At 33.7% G+C, this 15,978-nt stretch overlaps 1 protein-coding gene across 1 annotated transcript in view; it reads left to right on the top strand.

Moving 5' to 3' along the window:
- ERBB4 (erb-b2 receptor tyrosine kinase 4) overlaps positions 1–15,978 on the top strand; it is a 1,174,475-nt gene that overhangs the window by 1,130,295 nt on the left and 28,202 nt on the right. The window contains exons 25-26 of the mRNA XM_082466966.1: positions 1,055–1,152; positions 2,518–2,688. Of these exons, the coding sequence (XP_082323092.1) occupies positions 1,055–1,152; positions 2,518–2,688 (269 nt within the window). The remainder of the gene's footprint in view (positions 1–1,054; positions 1,153–2,517; positions 2,689–15,978) is intronic.

The following is a 15,978-nucleotide window of genomic DNA, read 5'->3' as shown; positions in this document are numbered from 1 at the left end:
TTTAGTGATTACATATAAAATATAGAGCATTTGAGCTTTGTTAGGAGAGAAAAATATCAAATAATTTTAATGATACATAAAATGACACCCAAAGACTTCCCATAACAAGAATAAAAATTGAACTCGCAGAAAGGAGGAAACAAGTTTTATAGCTTTATTGGGTCAAACGTTGTTCGGTAGTCAGCTATGGAGGTTTAAAAACATACATGTATTACATAATTTGATCCCATAACTAGCATGAGATGATTTATATACTTCATTTAGATACTCTGATGAATAATAAAAAATCAGGAAAACATCTTGCCTAATAGCGATTTTTACCTCACTTTTAGGAGTTTTAATATCTAAGAAAAGGGTCATTTGGCAATAAAATCAAGGAAAGCTTGGTGCCTTTATTCTTGTCATTTCATCAGTTAAACAGAGCCTGGGAGTTAAGGCTCTTAATACATAACTTGATAAATTGCTGATAGTATTTTATGCTGGAAAGGCTAGTACTAAGATAAGCTAATCACTATTTCTGAACAAACATTACCAATCACTTTGCATTAGTTTTTTACCCACCAGGAAAAAAGTAGCATAAGAAAGTTGCTTTCAATTCCTTTTTTCACCTTTTTGCCAGTATACAGCATTGTAACCAAAGTTTTTATTCCATGTCACTCCTGATATAAAATGATAAATTATATTCCAATCACCTTTTCTATACCCATCAAAGAAAAATATTATTTTTATTTTTAAATTCTCTTCACACCTACGGAAAAAAGATCTGAGATTCTGTAAGTTCCCATGGTTAGCCTAAGTTATATTTTCTATGATGAAAAATTAATTTTAAATTATATCAACAAAATTAAAAGCTTGTGTTGTTCTATAATATGTTACATTTAGTTATGAATGTCAGCAAACGTATTGAGATAGAATCTCATCTATTGGATTGTTTCTTTCATTAGCTTTCTTTGTTTTTCAGATCATTTTTATTTAAATGATATTTTTCAAACTTAGTCTTTATTTTCATAAAATTATGGATATAGTGACTCTTTTATTGCATGTGAATTTCTAGGTTGGATGATTGATGCTGACAGTAGACCTAAATTTAAGGAACTGGCTGCTGAATTTTCGAGGATGGCTCGAGACCCTCAAAGATACCTAGTTATTCAGGTTTGTACATTTGACTTAGATTTTTGAGAATATCCCAATGACAAACCCACTACAAAACAGTAGTAATATCTGGACTTTGGAACTATGGATATCACCATTCACAAATCAATTAATTAGCTAAGCAAAATATCATGTGAAATGACTTTTACTTGATGTCAGAACCACTTCTAAGCATCTTCCCTTCGTACTCAAGTGCCTCTACTGTTGAACTGCCAGATAATTATGATTATTCATGTACATAAAAAGGCCTTTATCCTCAGACAAACCTTGTAGTACTCTGCTAGTCATGTTCATTGTTATAATCATCTCTTCTTGGAATAAAAGGAAGATGGATTTTTGTTTTAATCGTGTCCATGTTTGAAGGCAGTGAACTAAAAGTTTCAATATATTGACATTTAATATCCTAGAAAAATATTTTAAAATATTTTTTTTTTCTTTTGGGAGGTATGCAATATTCAAGTAATAACTCAGATTCAGATGAATTAATGTACATAAATAAAATAATAGACCAAAAGAACATTTTATATGTAACACTAGAAAAAATGGATTTGATCATTTAAAAGTTGTAATATATTTCATTATGATTATTTTACCTAAACCATAAACAAGTGGACCTTGGATAACACTGAGTTAAGATTCCTCAATAAAACAAGGTAGTGTTTATCTTCATATCAACAGTCTGACATGAAAATAAAAGTCAGATTTTAGCAGGTAATGATTTCTAGCTAACTTTTCCCTAATTAACTTTAATTTTAAAAAGTTTACAAAAATATCACAAAACAAATTTTAAAATTCTATTTAAGAAATAGATGAGGTAAGAGTGTAACTATTGTTTTGGTGTTTCTCCCACCCCCTTTATGTTATTTGCCCCCAGTGCTGTGATTTTGAATGTTATCACTCTAACAATATTATGCTATAGAGCAAACTATGGATCCTATGTATCCTGATAGCTCTACACTATCAAACCAACCAAGTATAATAAAGATTGATAAGTCAGTTGCTCTTTCTTCATTATATACTCTTAAAGTCACAGCTCAAACGCCATCTTGACAATGAAACCCACCATTATTCTCAGATCTGAAATGGTTTATGCCTCTCTCAAAATAGCCATAGCATTCTGCTTTATTCATCTCTAATGGCATTTATCACATTCTTCTTGTATTAAATGTTTTTATCTTACCGTGTCATATCTAAGTATGTTACAGGCTTCTATATGGCTGGTAATTGTGCTAAATAATTATTTTGTTCAATGAGTGCATGAATTTGCAACCATTTTGATATTACATAAATTTGCTACATAGTTCACATATTTAAAATGAAGGAAAGAATCATTTCTGTGTGTATATCTGATGGGCAATTTTTTAGGGTGATGATCGTATGAAGCTTCCCAGTCCAAATGACAGCAAGTTCTTTCAGAATCTCTTGGATGAAGAGGATTTAGAAGATATGATGGATGCTGAGGAATATCTAGTCCCTCAGGCTTTCAACATCCCACCTCCCATCTATACTTCCAGAGCAAGAATCGACTCAAATAGGGTAAGAAGTAACTACATACCACCTCTCATATTATTTCTGAGAAACAAAGTCATGGAAATACATTGTAAGTACTAAAATTACCAAATAAATTATGTAGCTCAAATCAGTGTGATTCCTAAATTAAAAGCAAGTTATACCAACAAAAGATATGGCAAGCTTTCCATGTATAGTTAATTTTGGAAGGTAAGCATGGGCAATACAACTTGCACTCTGAAATATCTTCAAGATTTCAAAAGGAGAAAATTTTCTTCATCTTAAGTCAGTTAAAAAAAAACCTTAATTTTTGAAAATCTACAATCAATTCAAACTAATAAATCTGTACGTGTTTGTATATAAATGAAAATTCTTCCCAAGATAGGCTCTCTCCTTTTTTTCTCAATAAAATGACATGACTTATTAGTCAAGAGACAATACAAGTACAACTCTTTTTTACTTATTTAGGAGACATTAAATATCTTCTGTCAAGTTGAAGTAGAAACAGAACAGTGTGCAATCCTTTGGACTAAGTCATTCATATTGGGAGGGCTTCTGAATAATTTCTAAGATGCAGATTTAACTTTTGAAAGAAGCTTCTGAAAGGAGTTTCCATTTCATTTTAAATATTAAGCCCACTCTATATGAATACCATTCTTTCTCTGAAAACTGTCAATCCATGTATTCATTCATTTGTTTATTTTTGAAAATTCATTCATCGTTCATTCAACATTTATTTATTTATGTATTTATTTATTTATTTATTTACTTTTTGATAGAGTAAGTGTTTACGTTTGGTAGAGTAAGTGTTTATTAAGTGCCTAACGTATTCCAGGCCCTTCTTTTTTTTTTTTTTTAATAGATCTTTATTGGAATATAATTGCTTCACAATACCATGTTAGTTTCCATTGTACAACAAAGTGAATCAGCCATATGCATACATATATCCCCATATCCCCTCCCTCTTGAGCCTCCCTCCCACGTTCCCTATCCCACCTTTCTAGGTCATCGCAAAGCACTAAGCTGATCTCCCTGTGCTATGCGGCTGCTTCCCACTAGGTAACTATTTTATATTCGGTAGTGTATATGTGTCGATGCTACTCTCACTTCGCCCTAGCTTCGCCCTCCCCCACCATGTCCTCAAGTCCATACTCTATGTCTACGTCTTTATTCCTGCCCTGCCACTAGGTTCATCAGTACCATTTTTTTTTTTTTTTTTTTTTAGATTCCGTATATATGTGTTAACATACGGTATTTGTTATTCTCTTTCTGACTTACTTCACTCTGTATGACAGACTCTAGGTCCATCCACCTCAATACAAATAACTCAATTTCGTTTCTTTTTATGGCTGAGTAATATTCCATTGTATATATGTGCCACATCTGCTTTATCCATTCATCTGTCGATGGACATTTAGGTTGGTTCCATGTCCTGGCTAATGTAAATAGTGCTTCAGTGAACATTGGGGTGCACGTCTCTTTTTGAATTATGGTTTTCTCAGGCTATATGCCCAGTATTGGGATTGCTGGGTCATATGGTAGTTCTATTTTTAGTTTTTTAAGGAACCTCCATATTGTTCTCCATAGTGGTTGTATCAATTTACATTCCCACCAACAGTGCAGGACGGTTCCTTTTTCACCACACCGTTTCCAGCATTTATTGTTTCTAGATTTTTTGGTAATGGCCATTCTGACCAGTGTGAGGTGATACCTCATTGTAGTTTTGATTTGCATTTCTCTAATGATTAGTGATGTTGAGCATCTTTTCATGTGCCTCTTGGCCATCTAAATGTCTTCTTTGGTGAAATGTCTATTTAGGTCTTCTGCCCAATTTTTAATTGAATTGTTTGTTTTTTTAATATTGAGCTCCATGAGCTGTTTGTATATTTTGGAGAGTAATCCTTTGTCCGTTGTTTCATTTGTAACAATAAGTTGTTTCACTTATTCCCAGCCTCTTCAGTAAGTGGTGCTGGGAAAACTGGACAGCTACATGTAAAAGAATGAAATTAGAGCACTACCTAACACCATACACAAAAATAACCTCCAAATGGATTAAAGACCTAAATGTAAGATCAGACACTATAAAACTCTTAGAGGAAAACATAGGAAAAACACTCTTTGACATAAACCCCAGCAAGATCTTTTTTGACCCACCTCCTAGAATAATGAAAATAAAAACAAAAGTAAACAAATGAGACCTAATTAAACTTAAAACCTTTTGCACAGCAAAGGAAACCATAAACATTCAACATTTATTGAGTACCTCTTCATGTAAGCCATTATTAGATGCTTGAGATTAAAAAATTTTGACATAACTACTACTTTCAAGATGTACCATGCTGGAGAGGGTGTGGAGGAAAGGGAACACTCTTGCACTGTTGGTGGGAATGTAAATTGATACAGCCACTATGGAGAACAGTATGGAGGTTCCTTAAAAATCTACAAATAGAACTACCATACGACCCAGCAATCCCACTACTGGGCATATACCCTGAGAAAACCATAATTCAAAAAGAGTCATGTACCAAAATGTTCATTGCAGCTCTATTTACAATAGCCAGGATATGGAAGCAACCTAAGTGTCCATCATCGGATGAATGGATAAAGAAGATGTGGCACATATATACAATGTAATATTACTCAGCCATAAAAAGAAATGAAATGGAGGTATTTGTAATGAGGTGGATGGAGTTAGAGTCTGTCATACAGAGTGAAGTAAGTCAGAAAGAGAAAAACAAATACAGTATGCTAACACATATATATGGAATCTAAGGGAAAAAAAAAAAAAAAGGCCATGAAGGACCTAGTGGCAAGACGGGAATAAAGACACAGACCTACTAGAGAATGGACTTGAGGATATGGGGAGGAGGAGGGGTGAGATGTGTCAGGGTGAGAGAGTGTCATGGACATATATACAATACCAAATGTAAAATAGATAGCTAGTGGGAAGCAGCCGCATAGCACAGGGAGATCAGCTCGGTTCTTTGTGACCACCTAGAGCGGTGGGATGGGGAAGGTGGGAGGGAGGGAGATGCAAGCAGGAAGAGATATGGGAACATATGTATATGTATAACTGATTCACTTTGTTATAAAGCAGAAACTAACACACCATTGTAAAGCAATTATACTTCAATATAGATGTTTAAAAAATAAAATAAAATAAAGAGATGAGTTGACAGGCCAAAAAAAAAAAAGATGTACCAAGTTTAACAAAAGACTCACGCAGATACAAAGACAGAATGTAGCATGATAGTGTTATAATCAAGTATTCATTAGCCATTATGGAGCATAGAGAAGCCTGTAATCAATTTCTTCAACTGAAAAGACATAAACGTGTTGCTTAATTTTTTCTAGTACAATTCCTTTCTCTTGGTCTCCTCCTCCCTCTAAGAACATTGTCGTAGCTCATGGAACAAACAGCATCCTCTTTGTCTTGACCATCGGCATAAGAAAACTTTCAATTTGCTGCTCATTCTCTAAAACAAAGTAATTTGCTTTGTTTCAAACTGACAGCAATGATAAACCTAGTGTTTACTATGTGTCAACACATATATATTGTCTCTTAATCCTTATAACAATCCCATGAGGTTCTATTATCATTATTTCCATTTTACAAATGAAGAAACTTGTCACAAAGTTAAGTGACTTGAATGGTGTCACACGGCCAATGGAAGAGCCAGATCAGTCTGTACTACACATACTATTGCTTCACAGTGATTAGAACATGTTATTTTCAATATGGTTGTTTTTCTTGGCATCAACCTCAACCTCTGAAATACATGTTGTTTGGGAAACTCCCTAGGTTTTTTCTTGTAAAATGCATCTCCCAACTGCCCTATACTTTTTGCCCACCTACCCCCATTTAGAAGGTCTGGTATAGAAAGAGACAAAGATAGAGACCTCAAATAATTTCTCATTCATATGAAAAATATGTCTTGTAGCTCAGTGGAGAGGAGGTAGAACTACAAATTTTAAAAATTATATCAACTGATAGATATTGAGCATCAGTGTTTTGTTTATGGCAAGGCAAAACATCTTTAAGGTGTATAAAAGAGGCACCATTTTCTTCTCTGTACACTTAGCAAAATGGTCAAATCATAACTTTGACATTTATAATTTTATGTGACAAATTCATTACCTTTATTAAAACAGGGAAATTGCAAGAAAATAGTTTCCTTCCTTAACATGAAATGTTATAAAGGCCAAGGGCTTGAATCTTTTCGTTTTTATAAGGATTCTCAAATTCTAGCTTTTCTGTTCATCTTAATTTATGCTCAGTGCAAGGAATTCATAGTAAAAGTTTGAGTTAACTGAATGGAATTAGTAAGACAAAGTAGAAACCACATGAGGAACTATTTGGCCTTTAGTCATCATTTCTTATTCCACGTTATTATTTAAACAATGTTATCTGTATATTTCTTTTTACTTTTTCAGGTCTTTGTTAAAGGAATTGTTCTTAAATATCATTTTATTTTCAGGCATTAAAAAGCCTTATTATTCATCTATAGTTTTCTATTTTTTTCTGTCTGGCTTTATGTAACTTGTATGGTAATTTCTAATATGTGCAAATGCTGTTTTCCCCCCTTCTTTCCTATAAAGCTAATTTGTATTATTTTATAGTTAGAAAATGTTACTTCAGTTTTAGGTTCTGTGACCAACTTATGTGGTAAGGGAACATTTTAAAGTGAATTTTAATCAAAGGAGTTTTGAGCATATTTGTTGGACTTTGAAACCAAAAAGTAATTCAGTTTTTATATATAGACTCCCCTGCTCACTAGCTGAAAGGCTTAAAGTTCTGAATATCTTTACAACTTTGCTTCTTCATTTGTAAAATAAACACAATAGTACATATATGATTGTTAGGCAATTAACTTAAAAAATTGCAGAGTATCTGAAATGCTAGGCAAATCAATACTTATTCACTTCTTTTAGAATCACCCAAATTTCATTTTTACTTGTTTCTTTGTCAATATCATAAACAATTATATTCTTTTATAAAGTTTTCTACACATTGTCTATGAAAAACATGTTGACGCAATCACTGCTTGACAAGCAAATTATTTCTGTTGATGTCTTCTTATAGAAAATAGGTTATGGAAGTTATTTTTATTATGCTTTTCATTATTTCAAATTCTATATACATTTTGATAAATTATAACCTTAAAGCAGTGAGTCAACTAAAAATACAATGTTGATTTTTATCCAGAAAGTTGATAGATACAAAAGCAAGTAATGCTAGAAAACATTCATCTAATTTATATCTATTGTTGTTATTATTGTTAGATATCCTTTTAATATTATCTCAAAAACTTTACCAAAATAATATACCAAAAACACTTACTGTAACATGATATAGAATAGGAAAACGTGAGAAGCTATCTAAACTTCTGCAAACTTCAGTTCTCTGTATCTGTAAGATGGGGACAAAAAAATTCCTCACAGAATATTGTGATGGTTGACTTTCTAATATATCTAAGCATGTTGTGCATTGATGGATGTACAGTGGGTGTTCAATTGTGTTGAAATAAATAAGACCAACTATTTATTCAGAGCTATTTATTCAGGGCTATTTATTCAGAGCTTACTATAACAAGGGAGTCAACCACTGTCACTTGTGTTTTGGGAGAGACTCAAGGGCAGACGGAGGAATGGGTAACATTTACAGTGGAGAAAAAGGAAGGCTTCAGGAATGCCCTGATTGTAGGCTATTGGCATAGGGAATCTAAAAGAGGGCTAACTAGAAGCAGAGCATCCTATAGGTTAGGTGTACATATTTGGCTTTCTCTGGTTGGCTCCAAGTTGAAAGTGGTGACAAAAATTAGGGAAGCTGCTAGTTATTAATCAAATCCTGGCCATTTAGGGCCAATTGTTAACAGAAGTTATTGTTTAGCTTCCTGGATTGCTACTAAAGGTAACAATGAGGCTTCCTGCAAGTCTGATTTACAAGTCAACTGCATTCCTGGGCTGTTTATTTTAGCTATGGTTTTCTGGGCAGGTTGCTGTAAGTGTGAATTAGACTACTGATTTCATATATGATCCAGCCATTGTCTGTTTGTATATTCAGTCTATCAAGAGGTCTTAGGTTCCCTTGCTGCCTTTCTTTTCTCTTGACATATTTATTTAAATGCATACTGCCTTACATTTTCAACTAAGTGTTTAGTATGATTTTGGAATTTCTGCACGGATTTTTTTTCTGTTAATATGGATACGTTTTGTCTCTTTCTTTTGAGTTACCCAGATTTATGTTTGTTTAGTATAATAAGCTGTATATTAAACGCAACAGCAATGAATAAGAATGGCTAATACATTGATGCGGCTAAAGATATTTTAGCTTTAATGACATTAGAAAGTTGAATTTAATGTAAAAGCTTCAGTGCATTTTTATAGATGAGGACATGTTTCAATTGTTGCAGGATCATTCAGTCATTTGTGGTGAGTAGTTTTAAAGATTAAGTGTCCTACCTCTTTCAGAAAACATCAACAAACACATCAAGTATCCAGGCCAGGGGAAGACAGAGGAGCTGTCTTCCTCTGTAGCTGCTCCACATTGGTAGAGCGGGTGATCCACAATGGATCTATCATTACAATTTAAAGTTTTCTCCGCTTCTTTCCAATCTGCTAAGAAATAACTCTATTAACAGATTTGCATTTTTCCTCCTCTTTGTCCTTTCTCTTCTAGGATGGGTATATAAATGAATTGAAAAACTGGACAAAGTATAGGCAGGAAAAGTGAAGGGTGAAGAAAGAAAAAGGGGTTTGGTATTTCACAAATTTGATCAGCTTCTAAATAATTGAATATAGGCTGAATATTTGACTGCTCAGAAAATATAATTCTATATACTTTATTTTATAGCTCTATCACTTTGCCATCAGTTAAGATTTCATAACTTTGATAAAGATATTTTAGCAAGGGTTTTAACATATATTGTAAGGATCTTTGAGATTTTTACTAATCTATAGAAAAGAAAGAAAGAAAGAAAGGAAAGAAAGAAAGAAAGAAAGAAAGAAAGAAAGAAAGAAAGAAAGAAAGAAAGAAAGAAAGAAAGAAAGAAAGAAAGAGAGGAAGGAAGGAAGGAAGAAGGAAAGAGAAATATAAGACACCTTTGGCCTCCCCTGTAGGATTTATGATCTTGTGCTATGTATGCTTCCTAATGATGCATAAACTAGTAGAAATTCAAGCAAAATGAGAATGCAGAAACAGTGATGTCATTCTCAATAATGACATTTGAAGCTATGAAAGTTTCAATTGGGTTTGTCTTTACAATTTAGTAAATCAAAACCTTGACTTATTTTATGAAATTAAAAAAAAAAATAGTAATATCAGCTGAAACTTGAGTTCTTACTATAACCTAAGTACTATACTAAGTGTTTTAAATTAACTATTTCACTTTAATTTCACAAAGCTCTATGAGGTAGGTAATAATATATGTCCCATTTTAAGAGTTAAGGAAATTAATATGTGGAGAGGTTAGATAGATAATTTACAAATGATAAGAGGCAGAGCTATTAATTAATAAAGTCTAGCTTTCAGTAGTCCCACATGGGAGCCATATTCCTAAAATAACAGAGAGGCTGCGGGAAGGAAGTTCCTTATTTCAAGTTGCTATTAAACTTCTTACAACTTATGAAACTAACACTTTTCAGTTCCTTAATGATAATTGGATAAAAGAAACTAAGTTGGATGTCAGGAATCTCACATTCTAGAACTAACTCTTTGACACTTCAGCCTTGGTCATATTACTTAATCAGATTCAGTTTCTTTACTTCAACGCTGAGAAGATTGAACTAGATCACTTAAAAGCTCCTTGTAATTTTAACTATCTTTTCAGAGGACGACTTTTCAAAATAATCATTTATTTTATGCATTCATATTATATTTTCTTCTAGAAAATATTTAATTGAAAAATGCCCCAAAACATTTTGGGTTACCTCTATACACAACTTTTTTTTCCTTTTGTGATTGATTATAGAAGAGAAAAACCTAAGGACACATGTTAAGGAAGCACCTCATAGCTAAATGATGTAGTGGGAAAATTTTGTGATGGTATAACAAGGTTACTCTGGTTGCAATTTACCAAGGATCAATATCAATTCTAACAACAGCTGCTACTTGATGATAAATGATTGTAGTCTCAGGTTATTGGTTTTACATTACTTCCAAAATATGTCAAGGATTCCTGCACAGTATCCTTGATATGATACTTGGGTATCTTTTTTTTTTTAAATTTTATCTATCAAGACAGGAGAAGGAGCTCTTACTAAGACACGCCATATCACTAGGTATTTTTTGCCCCAAAGTGTTACCTATCTAAGTAGTAATCTTTTAACTTGTTAGTTTATTATGGTGAAACAGTAAATGAATTAATACATTGAATGCTTATCTTGGGCCAGGCACTGCGTTGGGCAACGAGGGTACAGAGTTGAAAGACAAATCTTCTTCCCTCAAAGACTTCACATTCCGTTTGAGGAGATAATATTCTGAGAGCAGTATGCCAGGTATTGTAGGAAAAAGACCAAATCAGCTAAAGAGGCTATAGAAAGTCATTTGCGGCTCTATCATTATTGGATTTAGCTTGGAATAGAAGTAGAGTTTTGGTAGAGTGGGACTGAAATGGATCAAAAGGAAAAAGCAAAAATCAAAACCAAACAAAAACCCCAGCATGAGCAAAGACAAGGAGATGTGTTTTTAACTATACTTTAAAAAAATCCTTGTTTTTGTAATACTTCTATACTACACACGCCTAAGAACTCTTTTATGTTATGAAGAGACATGATGGATCCTCTCCCAATTTTCCAGTTTTTTGTCAGTGTTATGAAGGCTTGACATGTGGTTTTAAAATCTTTTGCTTTTCATTAAAATCATCCAATTAAAAGCAAAATCCTTTTTGGTCTTCCTGTAAAACAGCTCTCAAATTCCTATCTTCTGTTTCTCCTGCCATGACTCTAATTCAGGGCCTCATCACTTCACAGGAATTACCTCAAAATCATTCTGACAGCTACATTTTTAAAATTTCTTCAGACAGGCTCAATTTCTACATATAAGGTTTACCAAATAAAAGACAATACTGTGAGTATTTCAAGCACCTGATCATTTATTAGCACTAACTCCTTTCGCTTTATTTTGTCTTCATCATCTATTGAGAGTATGCCTTTCATTTTCATCAATGGGATAAACTTGAATGATATATATTGTATTAGATTTTGCTTTATATGATATATAGTCTTATTGTCACTAACAGTTGAAGGAATTTTGAACATTTATCCTAGGAAATGCCTTGGCCATTCCAGTTGCCTTGCCCATTCCAGTTGATAATTTCCAGTTATCCTAGGAAATGCCTTGGCCATTCCACTGCAATTTATTTTCCACTGCTTTCTACTCACACACATAAAATTGCCCAGAGCTGCAAGCTTTATCCCTACGTTGATCTCTTTCAAAATACAGATCATGTTGGTGCTTTCTGTTTTAGTTTGGAGGTATGGGTGGGTAGTTTATTTTAACAAAGAACTGTTTCTCCTTATGCATGGTAGATTTATTTTCTTTTTTCCCCTAAATAAGAACATAACATCAAATGGCATTTGTTAGTCTCCCAAGTTCTTGGACATTATTGGGATATCAAAAATAACTCTGATCTCTCTGATTTGCCACTAATTGGGGGTATCCCTCATTCTCTCAAATGATTAATTTATCAGCAAAATATCTATGCCTTTTTGTACAATGTTTTCTCTACCAGTGACTTTCTTAAAGTCTGGTTATATTGTTTTAGTTATATTACTCTTTGTAAGCTTTACTTTTCTTTAACGAAGTACTTTTTTCCATTGTTATTATTCTTTTATTTCTCCCTGACTCCTCAAGGATTTAGATAGAGTTTAGGTCATGACATCATGTTAGACGTAATGATAAACGTTTTATAGTACCAGCTCTGGATTCTTCATTTAACCCTATATTTAGGAATTACACACAAAATTAAATTATTTTTCAATTTCTTAAGAAAGATATCATTTTTAGACTTCTTTCTCAAATTGTATCTCCAGGTTTCATAGAAATCACTTCCAGCAGATTTGGACTTGGGGTAGCACCTCCTTGTTATAGTACATTATGATTTCCTCTACAGTTGTTTATGCTTTAGAAAATCTGTTCTTTCTATTGGAAAATGAAAGATTAAAACTAAATACCAATGCCTATAAATGCATGCTTGCAGATACAATAGAGGTGGTATATTTCCTAGAGCATGGTAAATCAGTGTGATCCACTGACCCTGGCTGAAGTGGCGACAAGATATTTAGAACTGCCCATCCTCAAAGCTGAGGAAGGAGAGGAGGTTGGCAGTAAATACAAAATAATAAGAAGAATAATATGTTATTTCCTGTACATAAAATTCCATGCTTCCATTTACACACAGACACCTGACTCTTCTTACCATACCAACAACATAATTTTCTTCCCTCTTATTTTCCATTTTGTTTTCCTTCCTTTCCCCTGGTATTTATGTCCTTCTGTAGTCACTCGTTTCAACTAGATTTTCCCCAGAAATATAACCAGTGTGGTTTGCCCTTGATCCAAGTATATAGATCAACTCTTAGTAATTTGCACCACTGAGCTGCCCCATTGTAGTATGAGGTGACATGTAAGTAGTTATATATCCATAGAGTGCCAGAGCTGGGCTCTTAAAGACCTTCTAGTACAAACACTCTCTTCTTATAGTTTGTAAACTGATACTAAGAAAGATAAAATCCAGAGCTCCGTGTCCTTTACTTTGAAGGGAGAGGTGGGAAGCCATGCTCTGATCTTTCACATCTAACATTTAACCCTCTATTGGTTCTATCTGATTTTTTACTGGTCCAAACCCTGGACATCTTGATTTTGACTTCAAGTCTAATGAGATTTAGCATCAATTGGTTTAAAAGGCTCCTGCTGGGAGTGCAGTGAGAGGCCTGCTGCTGTTTTACCTCCTCTGTTTATTCTCCTGTGAGACTCCCTGTAATCAAGAGTTAATGGTTTAGGAGGATCAAATGGAACTGATAGAGCCAAAATCGAAAGGAAAAACAGGGAGAACAACGTCTGTGTTGGGACTCAGTAATTACATGCTTGAAGATAAAAGGATCCTTACAAGTTTTACAAATGTTTCAAAATTTTCAAACACAAACTAAATATAACTACCACTTATTGATCACATATTTGTGTGTTAGGTTCTGCTCTGAGCTTTTGCATTTATTACCCTTAATCTTCACAACAAGGATAAGCTGAATTTACTGTTTACATTTTACAGAGGCAGAAACTAACATAGAGAGGCAAAGTCTTTTTGCTGAGACTTCCAGCTTGTATGGTAAAAAGTGAGATTTGAACACAGACCTGTCTTGTCTACAGTCTAAACTTTTAACACCCACCCTTCATTTGGTAAAAGAACATGGAAAATCAATGTATCATCTCTGAAAAATAATAAACAACATATAAATAAAAGCCTATAAAGCCATTAAGAACAATGCTATTGAAGTTATTTATTGACACGAAAAGATGCCAATAATATATAGTTTTAATGAAAATGCTTCAAGGTAGTATATGCAATATGATCTAACTTCAAATATTATGCATCCAAATATTAACAGTGATTATTTATGACTGCATGGTTTTTATTTCCTACTTTCTGTTAATATATATTCTATGATTTTTCTAAAATATGAATGTAGTGCTTATAAAAAATAAATTTTTAAAAGAAACAATTAAATTTTATAAATTGGCCATTCAAAAAAAAAAAAGCCTAATGATTACTCAAACTATTAAAACACAGTTATTACAGATTTCTTATTTCTTTAATTTTTAAAAAAATGTTTGGGACAATTTTTATGAAACCTTTTTTTATTTTAGCCTACTATTTTGAAAAGTACCCTCACCCCTTCTTACCCTCTGAGGATTCAAAGTCCACTACAAGCAATACATTATAAAAACAGAGTCACTTTCATTCCTGGAATATTCACAAAAATAAGAGATAACGGAATAATGCTTTAAAGTTTACAAAGAACTTTGACGTAGGAGGCATTTTATTTTCACACCAGACTCCCAAGGACACAGTAATTGAAATCCCTGACTTGGTAACTTGGTTGAGAACTTAGTAACTCAAGAACCAAACCAGTATCAGGCCCTCTGACTCCAAAATGAGTGACTCATCTATTAAATAATGCTTCACCTGAAAGAACTTGTTGACATCATTGTTTGCTGCTTCTTCATGGGTACTAGAATTGGACACTGCCAAACACGCTGTGCAACACAGAGAGAACAGGGACCATAGAAATATGGCTTGTTTAAGGAGAGTCTAGTGTTAAAGAACATTTCAGTGATCTTTATGAAGTTATTTTACACTTGTGCAATTGTCAGCTAGCTTAGGAAGCCTTTTTAAACAATCAAAAGAGGCTTCTTCCCTTCTTTGTTCAAAAGTGCTAAAGAAGAAAATCAGAGCCAGGGAGGGAAACAAAGAGGAAGGAGGGGCCACTTAGTGACTTAGATCTGGAATGTTAATGAATGTTTTATCTAAATCATTTAGATGGTTGTTTTTTAGTATTATTGCCGCAAGATTCCCAGCTCTGCTGTACATCTCATCAAGAAGCCTATTCTTTACTGTATTAGACCTGGAGAGCACAATTGTGAGTTTCTTTACCCTTTACACAATAGAATTGGGAGATTATCATCAACTTTCTATTCATATTTTGTGGAGGTTACTTATGTATGTCTGTATTTATTTATTTATTCTGACAAATCCATCTTTGTCTGCCAAAGCTCCCTGTTCAGGCCAGCTTGCTCTGATGATTACTCCTGCAAAGGCTTAAGAGAGAGATGTTCTATTTCCTTCTCAATAAGGATTGATGGCATTTTGGGAGGTTCAGAATATCCTTTGATGGCTCCATGAAACAGATTGGAGAAGATGGTCGTGGGGAGTGGAGAGTGGGCTCGCTCATCAGCTTTCCTTTGTGCACTTTCTGCCGTTCACACACCCGCATCACAAGCATCTTGTGTTTCGGTCCCTTTTGCCATTCACCTGCCCAGATGAGAAGTTCCCTTTTCCCTTTGGAATTCTGACACATCGGAGTGTTCTCAAGAGAGGGTAATGTGTGCTCTGTAGTTTTCACTCAGACACTGTAAATGAGTGGCTATGGACCAGCCTCTCATTACACTTGAGCAAAGGTTGAATTGAGAGAGGAGTAGACCACCGTGGAAAAAATTGCAAATACTGTGATGGTATCTCTTGCTGTAAAATGTTTTCTATGTTGTGATGAAAGAAGTACTGTAAATCAGAGAGGGGAAGAAATTAGAAGTTTAATTCACAA

This window comes from Balaenoptera physalus, assembly GCF_965194825.1.
Source record: "Balaenoptera physalus genome assembly, chromosome: 6".
NCBI classification, from domain to species: domain Eukaryota; kingdom Metazoa; phylum Chordata; class Mammalia; order Artiodactyla; family Balaenopteridae; genus Balaenoptera; species Balaenoptera physalus.
The sequence above is the reverse complement of the archived record's forward strand: the minus strand, read 5'-3'. Positions and strand labels throughout refer to the sequence as shown.